The sequence below is a fragment of the Heterodontus francisci genome, chromosome 1, assembly GCF_036365525.1.
Source record: "Heterodontus francisci isolate sHetFra1 chromosome 1, sHetFra1.hap1, whole genome shotgun sequence".
NCBI lineage: Eukaryota > Metazoa > Chordata > Chondrichthyes > Heterodontiformes > Heterodontidae > Heterodontus > Heterodontus francisci.
Genome location: NC_090371.1, coordinates 21,491,000 through 21,513,067, shown reverse-complemented (window position 1 = coordinate 21,513,067; position 22,068 = coordinate 21,491,000). Strand labels below are relative to the sequence as shown.

Below are 22,068 nucleotides of genomic sequence, written 5' to 3'. Positions count from 1 at the left end.
ACTGCACCAGTGGGGAATATTAACCCCTCTGTACCCAACACAAAACCAGGGAACAGCACCCCCTACTGCACCAGTGAGGAATATTAACCCTGCTGTGTGTAACACAAAACCAGGAAACAGCTCCCCCAACTGCACCAGTGAGGAATATTAACCCCGCTGTGCCCAACATGGAACCAGGAAACAGCTCCCCCAACTGCACAAGTGAAGAATATTAACCCTGCTGTATCCAACACGGAACCAGGAAACAGCACTCCCTACTGCACCAGTGAGGAATATTAACCCTGCTGTGTCCACACTAAACCAGGAAACAGCTCCCCCACTGCACCAGTGAGGAATATTAACTCTGCTGTGTCCACACAAAACCACGAAGCAGCTCCCCCTACTGCACCAGTATGGATCATAAATATCCAGTCTAATCCCACCTTCCTGCACTAGGTCCTTAGCCCTGCAGGTCACAGATCTTCGTGTAGATATCCAAGAACTTTTTAAATGTGGTGAGAGTTTCTGCCTCTACCACACTTTCAGGCAGTGAAATCCAGGTCCCTATCAACATCTGGGTGAAAAAATGTTTCCACATCTCCCCTCTAATCCTACTACCAATTACTTTCTCTTTTTCTCACCTCATGTCTGGATCTGTTGTAGACTCATTAGTGAAGATTGATTGCTCTGATTAGTTAACAACTGTATTACCATGATATGATGCAATTACCAAGATGGTAGGAAGATATTAGATTGTACTCAGTCTTTTCTCATCTAGCAAATCCTATGTTCCAAATAGCATCAGGCTCCAGCTCACAGAAATATACCTTGCAATTTCTTTGGTGATTTAGTGTCAAGTCACGTACAGTTTGAGGGAATTTCTGCGTTCTTAACTCTGGTTCATTGAAGACTGCAGCCTAATTAACTTATGCCAGAAAGCCTCATCCGTCTGACTGGAGACCTTAGCTCTCTCAGCCCTAGCTAGACTCGAACCCAGCTGAACTTTGTGTTGTAATGTGCCAACCTTCTGAAATTAATATTTTTCCCATTATATTTTTCACTGCTGCATCTAACTCTGTCACTCATCAATTATGCAGTTCCTGGCCCTGAGTTTGTCTCCCTTTGATTAGATAGCCTCTACAAGCCAGTTCCAACCCTCCCAATTAACCCCACTAACCCTGATATTTTCTTTTCAAATGCATCCTTTATTTAACTTTGTTTCTTGCTTTCCTTTTAGCTAGTGCTTATGTTATTAGACCTGTAATACAGAGAACGAGAGTTCAAATCCACCGTAGTAGCTTGAACACTTAAAAGAAAAATCTGGAAATTAAAAAGCTGGTATCAGGAAAAGTGGCCATGAAGCTGTCAGATTTTTGTAAAAGCTCTACTGTTTCACAAATGTCCTTCAGGGTGGGAATTCCTTTGAAAACAATTCCTTTGAGTACAAGAGTTGGGACGTCATGTTACAGTTGTACATAACGTTGGTTAGGCCGCACTTGAAGTACTGTGTGCAGTTCTGGTCGCCGCACGACAGGAAAGATGTGATTAAGCTAGAGAGGGTGCAGAAAAGATTCACAAGGATGTTGCCTGGTTTGGAGGGCTTGAGTTATAAAGAGAGATTGGATAGGCTGGGTCTGTTTTCCCTGGAGCGAAGGAGGCTGAGAGGGGACATGATAGAGGTATATAAAATTATGAGAGGCATAGATAGGGTAGATAGCCAGAGTCTGTCTCCCATGGTAGGGGTGACGGAAACTAGAGGACATAGATTTAAGGTGAGAGGGAGGAGGTTTAAAGGGGATCAAAGGGGCAACATTTTCACACAAAGAATAGTGGGTATCTGGAATGAGATGCCAGAGGAGGTGGTGGAGGCAGGAACAGTAGCAACATTTAAGAGGCATCTGGACAGGTATTTGAATGAGCAAGGCATAGAGGGATATGGAATAAATGCAGGCAGGTGGGATTAGTATAGATAGGCATTATGGTCGGCATGGACGGGGTGGGCTGAAGGGCCTGTTTCTATGCTGTACGACTCTATGACCTTACAAACCCATGACCTCTACCACCTAGAAAGACAAGGGAGGCAGAAGCATGGGAACACCACCACCTGCAAGTTCCCTTACAAGCCACACACCATCCTGACTTGGAATTTTATTGCTGTTCCTTCATTGCCACTAGGTCAAAAACCTGGAACTCCCTACTTAACAGCACTGTGGGTGTACCTACACCACATGGACTGCAGTAGTTTCTCAGGGACAATTAAAGATGAGCAATACATACTGGCCTTGTCAGTCACGCCAACACCCCATGAACAGATAATTAAAACCCCCTGCCATCCTTACTCTGTCTGGGCATATATGTGATTCCAGTACCATGCCAACATGGTTAACTCTTAACTTCCCTTTGAAGTGGCCTCGCAAGGTACTCAGTCAAAGAAAACCCCCACCAGTGGTTCAAGAAGAGGGCCCAATGCCACCTTCTCTAGGGCAACATGGGATGGGCAATGAATGCCGGCCTTTCCCAAATCTTGCAAATGAATCAAAAATATACTTTCTTTCTGGGTTTCTATATAGAATAATCACAAAGCCTTTGACCTAATGAGGCCTAGTTCTTGAAAAGTAAATTCTACCCATTAAAACTTCTGCCTCCTCTCGAGGAGAAGGTGATTTGCTTAAAAACATTGTTTTTTGGAGGTGCCAGCTATCTTTATCTCACCCAAATGTCCATCCTGATGTGTGAGCTAGATAGCGAGTGTTGGAGATGTTGGAGGCAAGCATCCATGGCCAGGTATGGTCTTGTTCAACAAGGCACCTATAAATCCTCTGACAAGACAGCAATCAGACTGGCTGATTATTTCTCCACACCCCTCCCCTATTCTCACTGGGTCACATGCATTGAGGTCAAATGTAGCTGCTCCCTCAGTAAGTAGCTTAAATACCAACTGAGTCAGTGCTTTTACTAAACTGAACAATCTTGTGATGGGTTGGGCACTCAACAGTTCTAAATGACGAATTTACAACGAGTGGACGTGCTAAAATAACTTTTCGATTCATTTACAATATCCACACAGTGAATTAAAAGTGTTTCCTGTCAACTCTGAGGCCTGTGTGGGGTGGGGGGGATCATTTCAATCGAACTTATCCGGCAGGAATCTGACACGATCAGATCAGGTTTCCGATTTTGTTTTCTTTCCAACGATTTCCAATGCAAGTCAGGTCAAAATGAGCTCCTTCCTCCAAGATTTATAGGAAAATTGTTCCCCAAATGATGATATCAGAGCTGAGAGGTTATAGTTCTCAGGAAAGGCTCAACGGGCTGGGATTCTTTTCTCTAGAACAGAGAAGACTGAGGGGGTGACCAAATAGAGGCCTTTAAAGTTATGAAAGGGTTTGATAGGGCAGATGCAAAGAGGATGTTTCCACTGTTGGGGAAGACCAAAGCTATGGGCCATAAATAAAAGATTGCCACTAATAAATTCAATAGGGAATTCAGGAGAAACTTTACCCAAATAGTGGTATAAATCTGGAACTCGCTACCATGTGGAGATGTTATGGCGAATAGCATAGATGCATTTAAGAAGGAGATGATAAGAAAATGAGGGAGAAAGGAACAGGATGTCATGCTGTTATGGTTAGATGAAGAAGGGTGTGAGGAGGATAAACACTGATACAGACCAGTTGGGCCAAATGGCATGTTTCTGCTGTACAAACTATGTCATTCTACACATTGACAGTGTTTAATGTTTGGAATTTAGTTTCCATCGCAACTAGAATTGGCAAGAATTTTTGGCTCACTGTATTACAGGACTGTGAGGGGAATATTGGTCAACTCTGTTACCCATTACCAGCATCAAATACACCCATGACGAATCAGCACCACCACTTGCCCTATCATCTGCAGCTTTAGATTAGCATCACATCCTCCCATTGTAGCAAATACGTATTTTTACACTGCCCCAGCCTGTCTCTCTGTGAGAGATGAGCAACCGTGCCAAATTAGAGGCTGTTACATCCTATAGGCTCAGACCAATAAGGAACTGGTTTGAGACTATCTGAACTCATTTCATATTGCACCCTTAGAGCCTGGCAAGAGAGAGAGATAGATGTTTCATTACATCATTCCCCACTGGATTCTAAACCCACCACCATCTTCTCAGGGAAAGTAAGGATGGAATTTTTTTTGACTCATTCATGGGATATAGGCATGGCTAGGCCAGCATTGGTTGCTCATGCCTAATTGCCCTTGAGAAGATGGTGGTGAGCCCGCCTTCTTGAACCACTGCACTGCATGTAGGGTAGGTATACCCACAGTACTGTTAGGAAGGGGGTTCCAGGATTTTGACCCAGTGACAGTGAAGGAACGGCGATATAGTTCCAAGTCAGGATGGTGTGCGGCTTGGAGGGGATCCTGCAGGTGATGGTGTTCCCATGCGTCTGCTGTCCTTGTTCTTCCAGGTGGTAGAGGTCGCAGGTTTGAAAGGTGGTGTTCAAGGAGGCTTAGCAAGTTGCTTCAGTGCATCTTGTAGATGTTATACACTGCTGCCACTGTGCGTCAGTGGTGGAGGGGTGAATGATAAGATGCTGCATGTTATGCCGATCAGGACAGGCTTTAGGGAGTCAGGAGGTGAGTTACTCTTCTCAGAATATCTCTGAGCTGCTCTTGTAGCCACAGTATTTATATCCAGTTATGTTTCTGGCCAGTGCAAACTTAGGATGTTGATGGTGGGGGATTCATCAATGATAATGCCATTGAATGTTGAGGGGAAATAGTTAGATTCTCTCTTATGTGACATTGGTCATTTCTTGGCACTTGTGAGGCGCGAATGTTACTTGTCACTTATCAGCCCAAGCCAGAAAGTTGTCTAGGTCATGCTGCATGCAGACACAGACTGCTGCAGTGTCTGAGGAGTTATGAATGGTACTGAACACTGTGCATTCAACACTGAATATCCCCACTTCTGACCTTATGATGGAAGGAAGTCATTGATGAAGCAGCTGAAGATGGTTGGGCCTGGAACACTACCGCAATTAACTCCTACAGTGATGTTGTGGAGCGAGATGTTTGGCCTACAACAACCATCTTCCCTTGTGCTCGGTATGACTCCAACTGGAGAGTTTTCCCCGATTCCCATTGACGTTAGCTTTGCTAGGGCTCCTTGATGCCATACTTGGTCAAATGCTGCCTTGATGTCAAGGGCAATCTATTGTTAGAGCCATGTGGTGAGAGATTTGGGTGGTTCCTCCTGTTCAACTCCCACCTGACCACAGCAAGTGTTTTTTTTTAATTTTATTTATTTAGAGATACAGCACTGAAACAGGCCCTTCGGCCCACCGAGTCTGTGCCGACCATTAACCACCCATTTATACTAATCCTACACTAATCCCATATTCCTACCACATCCTCACCTGTCCCTATATTCCCCTCCCACCTACCTATACTAGGGGCAATTTATAATGGCCAATTTACCTATCAACCTGCAAGTCTTTTGGCTGTGGGAGGAAACCGGAGCACCCGGCGAAAACCCACGCAGACACAGGGAGAACTTGCAAACTCCACACAGGCAGTACCCGGAATTGAACCACTGCGCCACTGTGCCGCCCAATTTTGTTATTAGGATTTTAGCCCCTTTGTGTGTTATTTTTCAATAAACAGACAGTGACAGGTTTCCTGTAGGTATAAAACAGAAGATTAATTATTTATTGAGCAATATGCCTTATCCCGAAATTGTCACAAGCGCATCCACTCACGCATTCTCAGAAAAGGGGTAAGTGGCTTTCAGGTGAGATGGGGTGTCGGGGTTCATAGTAAACCTATTAAGTTCTCTCAGAAGTCAAGTTCTCATTTGTTGTAGACCTGAGATTTCTCTCTTGGTTGAAAGTTCAGTTTGAAGACGGAGGATCACTTCCAGTTTCACTGCTGCATAAATTAAAAAGGTAGAATTTTCAGAAGGGTGCCTCCTTATGGCTTTCTGGATTTTCTCTCAGCCCTCCCCTGGCATGCTGCTTGGTCATGCTTCTTTCTGCAACTCTCTCATTTTAGGGCTGCTTTTTCAAGGAAAAAGTTTGTTACATCTCTGCTGCGAGACAGGGATTTTCTTCCCTGTAGATACTGAAAAAGGTCCAGGATGTGGCTACTTCATACCTTCTTTGTTTCAGAAGAACCCATTCAATTCAGGAATGTTTCAGGATGGATTAGAATGGCTTTGAAGGTATTCTTGTACCAGCCAGTAGAGAGTTTGAATATAGAAAGCCAGGTCTTTTAAACTCTAGTGGCCATTTTGGAGCACATTGTTCACTTTTTAAATTTTTTTAATAACTCTTCAGGGTGAGCTCTTGTAGATTTAATTGTTACACTTTATGTAAGGGTCACACTATCATCTCACCTGACCTGCCTGAAGAGGTGGTAGAGACAGGAACCCTCACAGCATTTAAGAAGTATTTAGATGAACACTTGAAACGTCATCTCATATAAGGCTACAGGCCAAGTGCTGGAAAATGGGATTAGAATAGGTAGGTGCTTGATGGCCAGCATAGACACGATGGTCCGAAGGGCCTGTTTCTGTGCTGTATGACTCTATGACACCTCTGGAATTCAGCACTTGTCCATGTTTGGACCAAGGCTGTAATGAGGCCTGAAGTTGAATGCTCTTGGCAGAACACAACTGAACATTGATAAGCAGGCTATTTCTGAGTAAGTGTTGCTTGATAGCACTGTCAATGACACCTTCCATCACTTTTTTGATAATTGAGAGTAGATTGTTGGGGTGATAATTGGCCGGATTGGATTAATCCTGCTTTTTGTGACAGGCCATACCTAGGCAATTTTCCATACTGTCGTGTGGATGCCAGTGGCTGGTGGTAATCAGCAGGAGGTTTCCTCGCCCATGTTTGAGCTACATACAAATGAACATACGAATTAGGAGCAGGAGTAGGCCAATTGGCCCCTTGAGACTGCTCTGTTATTCAACAAGATATTGGATGATCTGATTGTAACCTCAACTCCACATTCCCACCTACCCCCGATAACCTTTCACCCCCTTGCTTATTATGAATCCATCTACCTCTGCCTTAAAAATATTCAAGACTCTGCCTTTTGAGGAAGAGAGTTCCAAAGACTCACGACCCTCTGAGAGAAAAAAATTCTCCTCATCTCTGTCTTAACTGGGCGACCCCTTATTTTTAAACAGTGACCCCTAGTTCTAGATTCTCCCACAAGGGGAAACATCCTTTCCACATCCACCCCGTCAAGACTCCTCAGGATCTTACATGTTTCAATCAAGTTGCCTCTTACTCTTCTAAACTCCAGCGGATACAAACCTAGCCTGTCCAACCTTTCCTCATAAGATAGCCTGCCCATTCCAGGTATTAGTCTATTAAACCTTCTCTGTACTGCTTCAAACACATTTACATCCTTCCTTAAATAAGGAGACCAATACTGTACACAGTACTCCAGATGTGGTCTCACCAATGCCATGTATAACTGAAGCATAACCTCCCTACTTTTGTATTCAATTCCCCTCACAATAAACAATAACATCCTATTAATTTTTCATGCTGTACCTGCATACTAACTTTTTGTGATTCATACACTAGGACACCCAGATCCCTCTGCATCTCAAGACTCTGCAATCTCTCACCATTTAGATAGTATGTTTCTTTGTTATTTTTCCTGCCAAAATGGACAAATTCACATTTTCCCACATTAAACTCCATTTTCCAGAACTTTGCCCACTTACTTAACCTATCTATATCCTTTGTAGCCTCCTTATGTCCTCTTCACAACTTATTTTCCTACCTATCTGTGTGTCATCAACAAATGTAGCAACCATACCTTCGGTCCTTGTTCCAAGTCATTTATATAAATTGTAAAAAGTTGAGGCCCCAGTACAGATCCTTGTGGCACACCACTCATGACATCTTGCCAACCAGAAAATGACCCATGTATGCCTACTCTCTGTTTCCTGTTCGCTAGCCAATCTTGTATCCATGCCAATATATTATCCCCTGCACCATGAGCTTTTATTTTCTGCAATAACCTTTGATATGGCATTTTATCAAATGCCTTCTGGAAATCTAAGTACAGTACATCCACCGGTTCCCCTTTATCCACAGCACATATTACTTCTTCAAAGAACTCCAATAAATTGGTTAAACATAATTTCCCTTTCACAAAACTGTGTTGACTTTGCCTGATTACCTTGATTTTTTCTAAGTGCCCTGCTATAACGACTTTAATAGCAAGTTCTAACATTTTCCCTATGACAGATGTTAAACTAACTGGCCTGTAGTTTTCTGTTTTGTGTCTCACTCCCTTTTATAATAAAGGGATTACCAATCTCATGGAACCTTCCCCGAATCTGGGGAATTTTGGAAAATTAAAACCAATGCATCAACTATCTCACTAGCCACTTTTTTTAATACCCTAGGATGAAGTCCATTAGGACCTGGGGACTTGTCAGCCCGTAGCTCCAAAAATTTGTTCAGTACCACTTCCCTGATGATTGTAATTTTCCTGAGTTCCTCCTCCCTTCCATTTCTTGATTTACAGCTAATACTGGGATGTTACTTGTATCCTCTCTAGTGAAGACCAATGCAAAATACTTGTTTGATTCAACTGCCATCTCCTTATTTTCCATTATTAATTTCCAAGACTCACTTTCTATAGGACCAACGCTCACTTTGTTAACTCTGTTTTCAATATCTATCGGAACTCTTACGATCTGCTTCTATATTTCTAGTTAACGTTTTCTCGGACTCTTAAATTTTTCCCTCCTTTTTAATCTTCTAGTCATTCTTTGCAGTTTTTTATATTCTGTCCAATCTTCTGACCTGTCCCCCATCTTTGTGCAATTCTATGCTTTTTCTTTAATTTTGATACTTCTCTTTCTCTTTGGCCTCCTTATCTCGAGAGACACTGGGTAAGCGCCTGGAGGTGGTCAGTGGTGTGTGGAGCAGCGCCTGGAGTGGCTATAAATGCCAATTCTAGAGTGACAGGCTCTTCCACAGGTGCTCCAGAAAAATTTGTTTGTCGGGGCTGTTACACAGTTGGCTCTCCCCTTGCGCCTCTATCTTTTTTCCTGCCAACTACTAAGTCTCTTCGACTCGCCACACTTTAGCCCCACCTTTATGGCTGCCCGCCAGCTCTGGCGAACGCTGGCAACTGACTCCCACGACTTGTGATCAATGTCACAGGATTTCATGTCAAGTTTGCAGACGTCTTTAAAGCGGAGACATGGACGGCCGGTGGGTCTGATACCAGTGGCGAGCTCGCTGTACAATGTGGCTTTGGGGATCCTGCCATCTTCCATGTGGCTCACATGGCCAACTTTTCTAGTTAATCATGGATAGTGGGTTCTCCCCTTGGATTTTTTCTTTCTCATTGGAATGTATCTATTCTGATATATTCCCCTTAAGTGTCTGCAATTGCATCTCTATTGACTTACCCCTTAACACACTTTGCCAGTTCACTTTAGCTAGCTCTGCTTTCATGCTCTTATAATTGCCCTTATTTAAGTTTCAAATATTAGTCTTGGACCCACTCTTCTCTCCCTCAAACTGAATGTACAATTCAATCATTTTATGATCACTGCTGCCTATGGGTGCCTTCGCTATGAGGTCATTAATTAATCCTATCTTGTTGCACAATAACAAGTCTATTATAGCCTACTCTCTGGTTGGCTCCAGAATGTGCTGTTCTAAGAATCTATTCAGAAAATATTCTATAAACTCCTCTTCTAGGCTGATGCCATGAGACTTCATGGTGGCCGGAGTCAATGTTAAGGACTCCCAGGGTCACTCCCTCCTGATTACATGCCACTGTTCTGTCACCTCTGATGCGTCTGTCCTGCCGGTGGGACAAGACATACCTAGGGATTGTGATCAAGGAGTCTGGGACATTGGCTATAAGGTATAATTCAGTGAGTATGACTATGTCAGACTATTGCTTGACTAGTCTGTGGGACAGCTCTCCGAATTTTGACACAAGTCCCAAGGTTTTAATGAGGTAACAGTGAGGATTGATGAGGGTAATGCAGTTGATTTTGTCTACATGAACTTCCAAAAGGCCTTTGAGAAAGTGCCGCATAGCAGGTTTATCAGCGAAGTTGAAACTCTTGGAATAAAAGGGACAGGAGCAGTGTGGATATGAAGTTGGCTGAGTGACAAGAAACAGAGAGTAGTGGCGAACAGTTGTTTTTCAGATCTGAGGACTGTATATAGTTGGGTTCCCCAGGTATTAGGACCACTGCTTTTTCTGATCTATATCAATGGCCTAGACTTGAGTGTGCAGGGCACAATTTCAAAATTCGTGAATGGCACAAAACATGTACGTATTGTGAACTGTGAGGAGGATCATGATCGACTTCAAGAGGACATAGACAGGCTGGTGGAATGGGTGGGCACGTGGCAGATGAAATTTAGAACATTAGAACATTAGAACATTACAGCGCAGTACAGGCCCTTCGGCCCTCGATGTTGCGCCGACCATCTGACCTACACTATTCCATTTTCATCCATATGTCTATCCAATGACCACTTAAATGCCCTTAAAGTTGGCGAGTCTACTACTGTTGCAGGCAGGGCGTTCCACGCTGCTACTACTCTCTGCGTAAAGAAACTACCTCTGACATCTGTCCTATATCTTTCACCCCTCAACTTAAAGCTATGTCCCCTCGTGTTTGCCATCATCATCCGAGGAAAAAGACTCTCACTATCCGCCCTATCTAACCCTCTGATTATCTTGTATGTCTCTATTAAGTCACCTCTCCTCCTCCTTCTCTCTAACGAAAACAACCCCAAGTCCCTCAGCCTTTCCTCGTAAGACCTTCCTTCCATACCAGGCAACATCCTAGTAAATCTCCTCTGCACCCTTTCCAAAGCTTCCACATCCTTCCTATAATGCGGTGAGCAGAACTGCACGCAATACTCAAGGTGCGGCCTCACCAGAGTTTTGTACAGCTGCATCATGACCTCGTGGCTCCGAAACTCGATCCCCCTACTAATAAAAGCTAACACACCATATGCCTTCTTAACAGCCCTATTAACCTGGGTAGCAACTTTCAGGGATTTATGTACCTGGACACCAAGATCTCTCTGCTCATCTACACTACCAAGAATCTTCCCATTAGCCCAGTACTCTGCATTGCTGTTACTCCTTCCAAAGTGAATCACCTCACACTTCTCCGCATTAAACTCCATTTGCCATCTCTCAGCCCTGCTCTGCAGCCTATCTATGTCCCTCTGTACCCTACAACACCCTTCGACACTATCCACAACTCCACCGACCTTCGTGTCATCCGCAAATTTACTAACCCACCCTTCTACACCCTCATCCAGGTCATTTATAAAAATGACAAACAGCAGTGGCCCCAAAACAGAACCTTGCGGTACACCACTAGTAACTAAACTCCAGGATGAACATTTGCCATCAACCACCACCCTCTGTCTTCTTTCAGCTCGCCAATTTCTGATCCAAAGCTCTAAATCACCTTCAACCCCATACTTCCGTATTTTCTGCAATAGCCTACCGTGGGGAACCTTATCAAACGCCTTACTGAAATCCATATACACCATATCCACGGCTTTACCCTCATCCACCTGTTTGGTCACCTTCTCGAAAAACTCAATAAGGTTTGTGAGGCACGACCTACCTTTCACAAAACCGTGCTGACTATCGCAAATGAACTTATTCTTTTCAAGATGATTATAAATCCTATCTCTTATAACCCTTTCCAACATTTTACCCACAACCGAAGTAAGGCTCACAGGTCTATAATTAGCAGGGCTGTCTCTACTCCCCTTCTTGAACAAGGGGACAACATTTGCTATCCTCCAGTCCTCCGGCACTACTCCTGTCGACAATGACGACATAAAGATCAACAACAACGGCTCTGCAATCTCCTCCCTGGCTTCCCAGAGAATCCTAGGATAAATCCCATCTGGCCCAGGGGACTTATCTATTTTCACTCTTTCCAAAATTGCTAACACCTCCTCCTTGTGAATCGCAATCCCATCTAGCCTAGTAGGCTGTATCTCAGTAATCTCCTCGACAACATTTTCTTTCTCTACTGTAAATACTGACGAAAAATATTCATTTAACGCTTCCCCATCTCCTCTGATTCCGCACACAACTTCCCACTACTATCCTTGATTGGCCCTGTTCTAACTCTTATCATTCTTTTATTCCTGATATACCTATAGAAAGCCTTAGGGTTTTCTTTGATCCTATCCGCCAATGACTTCTCGTGTCCTCTCCTTGCTCTTCTTAGCCCTCCCTTTAGATCCTTCCTGGCTAGCTTGTAATTCTCAAGCGCCCTAACTGAGCCTTCACGTCTCATCCTAACATAAGCCGCCTTCTTCCTCTTGACAAGCGCTTCAACTTCTTGAGTAAACCACGGCTCCCTCGCTCGACAACTTCCTCCCTGCCTGACAGGTACATACTTATCAAGGACATGCATTAGCTGCTCCTTGAATAAGCTCCACATTTCGTTTGTGCCCATCCCCTGCAGTTTCCTTCCCCATCCTACACATCCTAAATCTTGCCTAATCGCGTCATAATTTCCTTTCCCCCAGCTATAATTCTTGCCCTGAGGTATCTACCTGTCCCTGCCCATCGCTAAGGTAAACCTAACCGAATTGTGATCACTATCGCCAAAGTGTTCACCTACATCTAAATCGAACACCTGGCCGGGTTCATTACCCAGTACCAAATCCAATGTGGCATCGCCCCTGGTTGGCCTGTCCACATACTGTGTCAGAAAACCCTCCTGCACACACTGGACAAAAACAGACCCATCTAAAGTACTCGAACTATAGTATTTCCAGTCAATATTTGGAAAGTTAAAGTCCCCCATAACCACTACCCTGTTACTCTCGCTCCTGTCGAGAATCATCTTCGCTATCCTTTCCTCTACATCTCTGGAACTATTCGGAGGTCTTTCGAAAACTCCCAACAGGGTGACCTCTCCTCTCCTGTTTCTAACCTCGGCCCATACTACCTCAGTAGACGAGTTCTCAAACGTCCTTTCTGCCGCCGTAATACCCTCCTTGATTAACAATGCCACCCCCCCCCCCCTCTTTTACCGTCTTCTCTGTTCTTACTGAAACATCTAAATCCCGGAACCTGCAACATCCATTCCTGCCCCTGCTCTACCCATGTCTCTGAAATGGCCACAACATCAGGATCCCAGGTACCAACCCATGCTGCAAGCTCACCCACCTTATTCCGGATGCTCCTGGCGTTGAAGTAGACACACTTTAAACCAAGTTCTTGCTTGCCAGTGCCCTCTTGCGTCCCTGTAACCTTATCCCCTACCTCACTACTCTCAACAGCCTGTACACTGGAACTACAATTTAGGTTCCCATTCCCCTGCTGATTTAGTTTAAACCCCCCCGAAGAGCACTAACAAATCTCCCCCCCAGGATATTGGTACCCCTCTGGTTCAGGTGAAGACCATCCTGTTTGTCGAGGTAACACCTACCCCAGAAAGAGCCCCAATTATCCAGGAAACCAAAACCCTCCCTCCTACACCATCCCTGCAGCCACGTGTTCAACTCCTCTCTCTCCCTATTCCTCTCTTCGCTAGCACGTGGCACGGGCAACAACCCAGAGATAACAACTCTGGTTGTTCTCGCTCTAAGCTTCCACCCTAGCTCCCTGAATTTCTGCCTTAAATCCCCATCTCTCTTCCTACCTATGTCGTTGGTGCCTATGTGGACCACGACTTGGGGGTGCTCCCCCTCCCCCTTAAGGATCCCAAAAACACGATCAGAGACATCACGTACCCTGGCACCTGGGAGGCAACACACCAACCGTGAGTCTCTCTCGTTCCCACAGAACCTCCTATCTGTTCCCCTAACTATGGAGTCCCCAATGACTAATGCTCTGCTCCTCTTCCCCTTTCCCTTCTGAGCAACAGGGACAGACTCTGTGCCAGAGACCTGCACCCCATTGCTTACCCCTGGTAAGTCGTCCCCCTCAACAGTATCCAAAACGGTATACCTGTTGTTGAGGGAAACGGCCACAGGGGATCCCTGCACTGCCTGCTGGTTCCCTTTCCTTCCCCTGACGGTAACCCATCTACCTACTTCTTTTACCTGAGGTGTGACTGCCTCCCTATAACTCCTGTCAATAATCCCCTCCGCCTCCCGAATGATCCGAAGTTCATCCAGCTCCAGCAGTCCCCTGGTCCTCCGAAACAAAAGGGGATTAACTTGTAACTTACTGAAATTGACCGCTCAGCTGTAAGTTCGCTCCGCACCTCGTTCTGTCAAAGCTGCTCCTCGCAAAAAGAAAAAGATTTTAAAACTGCCCAAATAAATAGTTTTCCCTTACCCAGCAGTCCCCTGGTCCTCCGAAACAAAAGGGAATTAACTTGTAACTTACTGAAATTGACCGCTCAGTTGTAAGTTCGCTCCGCACCTCGTTCTGTCAAAGCTGCACCTCGCAAAAAGAAAAAGATTTTAAAACTGCCCAAATAAATAGTTTTCCCTTACCCAGCAGTCCCCTGGTCCTCCAAAACAAAAGGGGATTAACTTGTAACTTACTGAAATTGACCGCTCAGCTGTAAGTTCGCTCCGCACCTCGTTCTGTCAAAGCTGCTCCTCGCAAAAAGAAAAAGATTTTAAAACTGCCCAAATAAATAGTTTTCCCTTACCCAGCAGTCCCCTGGTCCTCCGAAACAAAAGGGGATTAACTTGTAACTTACTGAAATTGACCGCTCAGCTGTAAGTTCGCTCCGCACCTCGTTCTGTCAAAGTGAAATTGACCGCTCAGCTGTAAGTTCGCTCCGCACCTCATTCTGTCAAAGCTGCTCCTCGCAAAAAGCAGAGAAACGTGAAGTGATACATTTTGGTACGAAGAATGGGGAAAGGATTATAAAAATATTATAAAATAAAGGATTTTATTAAAGCAGCCAGAAGTACTGCACAAAGAACGGCTAGGCGTTGCGCAAACGACTACTGGCAACACCTATGCAGTCATATTCAGCTGGCCTCAGACACCGGAAACATCAGAGGAATGTATGATGGCATGAAGAGAGCTCTTGGGCCAACCATCAAGAAGATCACCCCCCTCAAATCTAAATCGGGGGACATAATCACTGACCAACGCAAACAGATGGACCGCTGGGTTGAGCACTACCTAGAACTGTACTCCAGGGAGAATGCTGTCACTGAGACTGCCCTCAATGCAGCCCAGCCTCTACCAGTCATGGATGAGCTGAACATACAGCCAACCAAATCGGAACTCAGTGATGCCATTGATTCCCTAGCCAGCGGAAAAGCCCCTGGGAAGGACAGCATTACCCCTGAAATAATCAAGAGTGCCAAGCCTGCCATACTCTCAGCACTACATGAACTGCTATGCCTGTGCTGGGACGAGGGAGCAGTACCCCAGGACATGCGCGATGCCAACATCATCACCCTCTATAAAAACAAAGGTGACCGCGGTGACTGCAACAACTACCGTGGAATCTCCCTGCTCAGCATAGTGGGGAAAGTCTTTGCTCGAGTCGCTCTGAACAGGCTCCAGAAGCTGGCCGAGCGCGTCTACCCTGAGGCACAGTGTGGCTTTCGTGCAGAGAGATCGACTATTGACATGCTGTTCTCCCTTCGTCAGATACAGGAGAAATGCCGTGAACAACAGATGCCCCTCTACATTGCTTTCATTGATCTCACCAAAGCCTTTGACCTCGTCAGCAGACGTGGTCTCTTCAGACTACTAGAAAAGATCGGATGTCCACCAAAGCTACTAAGTATCATCACCTCATTCCATGACAATATGAAAGGCACAATTCAACATGGTGGCTCCTCATCAGAGCCCTTTCCTATCCTGAGTGGTGTGAAACAGGGCTGTGTTCTCGCACCCACACTTTTTGGGATTTTCTTCTCCCTGCTGCTTTCACATGCGTTCAAATCCTCTGAAGAAGGAATTTTCCTCCACACAAGATCAGGGGGCAGGTTGTTCAACCTTGCCCGTCTAAGAGCGAAGTCCAAAGTACGGAAAGTCCTCATCAGAGAACTCCTCTTTGCTGACGATGCTGCTTTAACATCTCACACTGAAGAATGCCTGCAGAGTCTCATCGACAGGTTTGCGTCTGCCTGCAATGAATTTGGCCTAACCATCAGCCTCAAGAAAACGAACATCATGGGGCAGGATGTCAGAAATGCTCCATCCATCAATATTGGCGACCACGCTCTGGAAGTGGTTCAAGAGTTCACCTACCTAGGCTCAACTATCACCAGTAACCTGTCTCTAGATGCAGAAATCAACAAGCGCATGGGTAAGGCTTCCACTGCTATGTCCAGACTGGCCAAGAGAGTGTGGGAAAATGGCGCACTGACACGGAACACAAAAGTCCGAGTGTATCAGGCCTGTGTCCTCAGTACCTTGCTCTACGGCAGCGAGGCCTGGACAACGTATGCCAGCCAAGAGCGACGTCTCAATTCATTCCATCTTCGCTGCCTTCGGAGAATACTTGGCATCAGGTGGCAGGACTATATCTCCAACACAGAAGTCCTTGAAGCGGCCAACACCCCCAGCTTATACACACTACTGAGTCAGCGGCGCTTGAGATGGCTTGGCCATGTGAGCCGCATGGAAGATGGCAGGATCCCCAAAGACACATTGTACAGCGAGCTCGCCACTGGTATCAGACCCACCGGCCGTCCATGTCTCCGTTATAAAGACGTCTGCAAACGCGACATGAAATCGTGTGACATTGATCACAAGTCGTGGGAGTCAGTTGCCAGCATTCGCCAGAGCTGGCGGGCAGCCATAAAGACAGGGCTAAATTGTGGCGAGTCGAAGAGACTTAGTAGTTGGCAGGAAAAAAGACAGAGGCGCAAGGGGAGAGCCTACTGTGCAACAGCCCCAACAAACAAATTTCTCTGCAGCACCTGTGGAAGAGCCTGTCACTCCAGAATTGGCCTTTATAGCCACTCCAGGCGCTGCTTCACAAACCACTGACCACCTCCAGGCGCGTATCCATTGTCTCTCGAGATAAGGAGGCCCAAAAGGAAAGGAATTCCAAAGCAGGTGCAGGAGTAGTGAGTCTGGGGGGGGTTCATGAGCAAAAAACGTTGAAGATGGCAAGGCAGTTAATAAGGCATATGGGATCCTGGGCTTTATAAATAGAGGCATAGAGTATAAAAACAAGGAAGCTATATGGAACCTTTGTAAAACACTGGTTCAGACTCAACTGAAGCATTGTGTTCAATTCTGGGCACCACACTTTAGGAAGGATGTGAAGGCGCTGGAAAAGGTGCAGAAATGATTCATGAGAATGATTCCACGTATGTGAGACTTCAGTTACATGGATAGATTGGAGAAGCTGAGGCTGTTCTCCTTAGATAAGATAAAGTTGAGACAAGATTTGACAGAGCTGTTCAAAATCATGAGGGGCCTGGACATAATAGATGGGGATAGATACTTCCCATTGGCAAAAGAGTCGAGAACCAGGACACTGTCATGCAGGCCCCCAGCTGCCAAGAATAAGGTATATTCATTTTGTCATATGAAACACTGATTTTAAACTTGCTGAGCAGCGGCACAGTGGCACAGTGGTTAGCGCCGCAGCCTCACAGCTCCAGCGACCCGGGTTCGATTCTGGGTACTGCCTTGCGGAGTTTGTAAGTTCTCCCTGTGACCACGTGGGTTTCCGCCGGGTGCTCCGGTTTCCTCCCACAGCCAAAGGCTTGCAGGTTGATAGGTAAATTGGCCATTGTAAATTGCCCCTAGTGTAGGTAGGTCGGTGGTAGGGGAATTGAGGGGATGTGGTAGGAATATGGAATTAATGTCGGATTAGTATAGATGAGTGGCTGATGGTCAGCACAGATTCGGTGGGCCAAAGGGCCTGTTTCAGCGCTGTATCTCTAAAAAAAATAAAATGAAGAGAAGGCCTGTTACAAGGGCTGCCAGATGCTTAGCTGAAAAGCATTTGCATGCTAACAGACAGTGCTTGTGGAGACAGAAGAACTGTTCCCTGACAAATTCAACCCAAATGGATTTTGATCACCAGAAATTGAAGGTGCAAGGAAGAGCATTCCAGAGACTGCTAAGGTGATACAATCCACAAAAGCCAGGACTGGTTAAACCAACTGGTCACATGACTAACTGGCTGGTCCAGGGTTTTTTGAACTAGCCACAGAGTTTTTGAACTCAGAAAGACTGTTTGCTCCTAGTGTGAGAAGACATCTCCTGTCTGCTCCCATCTCTTTCTCACAAGCCTCTGGACCCACTGAGGACACATGAACTTCAAGAGAGAAAAGTCTGCTACATCGAACAAGGTTTAAGAAGAATACTGGGCCCCAACGAAAAGCACGACCTCCCTACAATCAAGCACTTAACAGCAAGCTCGAAGAACAGTAACCAAAACCATCTTCAGATATTGCCTCAAACTTTTCCACTTTATTTCTTCTTCTCTTTTCTGTCTCTATCTACATGTGTGTATTGCGTATGCATGCTAGCGTGGGCAAGTCGCGTATCCGTAGGCATTAACTGAATTAGAGTTTAAGTTTAATAAAGTTCAACCTTTATTCTTTAAACATGAGAAAACCTGTTTGGCTACTTTCTTTGCCTCATATTTGGAAGTTAGTGAACAAGGATTCACTAAGGGGGAGCTAAAAAAAAACATGTGTTTAAAATTAAACTCTGTTATGGTAAGACCAGGTGGAGGCTGAGAGGGAACCCTAGACCCCTTTCTCACCTGGTCGTAACAACACCAATTTAAGGTGAATGGCAAAAGAAGCAACCGAGACATGGGAACAAAAGGTTTTCACGCAATGGGTCGTTAGGATCTGGAATACACTGCCTGAGAGTGTTGTGGAGGCAGATTCAATCGTGACTTTCAAAAGGGAATTGTATAATTATCTGACGAGGAAAGATTTGCAAGGCTACGGGGAAAAGGCAGGGGAGTGGGGATAGCTGAGGTTTTCTTTCAAAGGGCTGGTACTGACACAATGGGCCGAATGACCACCTTCTGTGCTGTAACCATTTAAAACAATTGAAAAAGAAACTTCCACCAGCTGCTCCAGTGAACCTTGAACTCATATCTCCAGAGCATTCAGCAGGGCCTTTGGATTATTAATCCAGTAACATTATCACCATTTTCTGTGCGTGAATAATGGTGACCTTGCTGAGAATGCTCAAATCCCTCAAATGAATTTTTTTTTAAAGTCTAGCTTCTAGGCTTTCCCCAGGAGGATGTCTGGTAAGGGAAAAGGCAATGCTCTTGTTGTGTTTGAAGGGTTGTGTTGCATAGAGAAACTTTCATGCTGTTTGAACCAGTATTTTGCATGTGACGTCAGAGTTAAGTGTACTGCACAAAAAGTGGGAAAATACTCCACTCCCAACATATTCCAATCAGCAGTATCAGCTGTGGCTTAGAGGGTAGTATGCTTGCCACTTAGTCAGATGTTGTGGGTTCAAAGTCCTACCCCAAAGCATTACTGTTAGGCTGATACGCCAGTTCGTGGAGTGCCACACTATTAGTGTTACCATCTTTTTGATGAGATGTTAAATCGAGGTCTCATTTGTCCTCTCGGATGGATGTAGAAGATCCCCCGGTTGTTTTTTGAAGGAGAACAGGGGAGGTCTCCCTAGTGTCCCACCCAGTATTTACCCAACAGTAAAATAGATTATCTGGTCATTAATACCCTGCTGTGTGCCATTTGGCTGCTGTGTTTCCTGTATTACAACAGTCCGTATAGTTCAAAAGTACTTCATTGGCAGTAAAGCACTTTGGGACAATCCTGAAGTCGTGAAAGGCATTATCTTTTTTTTCTGGGTCCAGATATGAGTCATCAGGACATAAAGGGTCAAAAGTGACATTAAACTGATAACCTGGAGAGGGGCCCCAAGATGGTCAGTACTGCAAATTTAACAGTCACCATGATATTGTAATGAACATTCATCTCATGTGGCAAAAAAAGTGTGAAAATGGTCCACGATGCATACAAATCTGGTGAGCAAATAATGAAGAATAACTTTCAAGTGCGGTATAATCTGGATTCTGTTTTGTTTCGTTGCCACATCTTCAGAAACACCTAATTAATATTTAATGACCTGTCAGATTATGCTGAGCTCATTAATATTTAACACTCTCAAAATATGCTGATATCCCTAATGTTTGCTCAGATTCTGCTGATGCATCTCATGAATATTCAGTTTCTTCTCTGCTAACATGATTTTGTTTTTTTTGTTTGCTTGTAGCCACATGTTGCACGATTTCATCATGAACCTTGCTCCGGAGCGACTGGTTAAACAGAAATTACAGTCAATGACAGCCATCGTCAATACTGAACTCTTTCAAAGAGAAGGTAAACCCTGGGAACTCCTTATGTGTGGAGAATAATGGGACTTGGAGTGGTGAAAAAAAAGGAATAACAATTTTTCTTTTGACCAGGGGCATTCATAAAATCATACAGCATAGAAGGAAAAGAAAGTCTTGCATTTATTTTGCACTTTTCACGACCACTGGCCATCTCAAAGCGCTTTACAGCCAATAAAGTACTTTTTGAAGTGTAGTCACTGTTATAATGTAGGAAACGCAGCAGCCAGTGTACACACAGCAAACTCCCCCAAACAGCAATGTGATAATCATAGAGAGATACAGCACTGAAACAGGCCCTTTGGCTCACCGAATCTTTTCTGACCATCAACCACCCATTTATACTAATCCTATATTAAGCGCATGGGTAAGGCTTCCACTGCTATGTTCAGACTGGCCAAGAGAGTGTGGGAAAATGGCGCACTGACACGGAACACAAAAGTCCGAGTGTATCAGGCCTGTGTCCTCAGTACCTTGCTCTACGGCAGCGAGGCCTGGACAACGTATGCCAGCCAAGAGCGACGTCTCAATTCATTCCATCTTCGCTGCCTTCGGAGAATACTTGGCATCAGGTGGCAGGACTATATCTCCAACACAGAAGTCCTTGAAGCGGCCAACATCCCCAGCTTATACACACTACTGAGTCAGCGGCGCTTGAGATGGCTTGTGAGCCGCATGGAAGATGGCAGGATCCCCAAAGACACATTGTACAGCGAGCTCGCCACTGGTATCAGACCCACCGGCCGTCCATGTCTCCGTTATAAAGACGTCTGCAAACGCGACATGAAATCGTGTGACATTGATCACAAGTCGTGGGAGTCAGTTGCCAGCATTCGCCAGAGCTGGCGGGCAGCCATAAAGACAGGGCTAAATTGTGGCGAGTCGAAGAGACTTAGTAGTTGGCAGGAAAAAAGACAGAGGCGCAAGGGGAGAGCCAACTGTGCAACAGCCCCAACAAACAAATTTCTCTGCAGCACCTGTGGAAGAGCCTGTCACTCCAGAATTGGCCTTTATAGCCACTCCAGGCGCTGCTTCACAAACCACTGACCACCTCCAGGCGCGTATCCATTGTCTCTCGAGATAAGGAGGCCCAAAAGAAAAGAAATTAATCTCATATTCCCTACCACATCCCCACCATCTACCTACACTAGGGGCAATTTACAATGGCCAATTTACCTATCTACCTGCAAGTCTTTGGCTGTGGGAGGAAACTGGAGCACCCGGCGGAAACCCATGCAGTCGCAGGGAGAACTTGTAAACTCCACACAGGCAGTACCTAGAACTAAACCCGGGCTGCTGGAGCTGTGAGGCTGCGGTGCTAACCACTGTGCCACCACATGACCAGATAATCTGTTTTTGTGATGTTGATTGAGGGATAAATATTGGACACAGGGGATAACTTCCCTGCTCTTCTTCAAAATAATGCAGTGGGATATTTTATATCCACCTGAGCAAGCAGATGGGGCCTTGATTTAACGTCTCATCCAAAAGGCGACACCTCAGACAATGCAGTGCTCCCTCAGTACTGCACTGCAGCATCAGCCTTGACTTTTGCGCTCAAGTCCTGGAATCTTGCATCTCAAAGGTGAAAGTGTCACCAACTGAGCCACAGATGACATTCTACCCCTTTGAAAGACTTAACTGATTTGTCCCACTCCCCTACTCTTTCCCCATAGTCATGCAAGTTTTTTTTTTCAAGTATATATCCAATTCCTTTATGAAATTACCATTGAATGATGCTTCTAGCACCCTTTCAAGCAATGCTG

General features: G+C 45.2%; 1 protein-coding gene across 2 annotated transcripts in view; it reads left to right on the top strand.

Moving 5' to 3' along the window:
• Positions 1-22,068, top strand: part of LOC137368229 (dedicator of cytokinesis protein 2-like) — a 1,222,644-nt gene that overhangs the window by 412,092 nt on the left and 788,484 nt on the right. For both annotated transcript variants that reach the window (XM_068028710.1, XM_068028709.1), the window contains exon 25: positions 20,185-20,291. In XM_068028710.1, the coding sequence (XP_067884811.1) occupies positions 20,185-20,291 (107 nt within the window). The remainder of the gene's footprint in view (positions 1-20,184; positions 20,292-22,068) is intronic.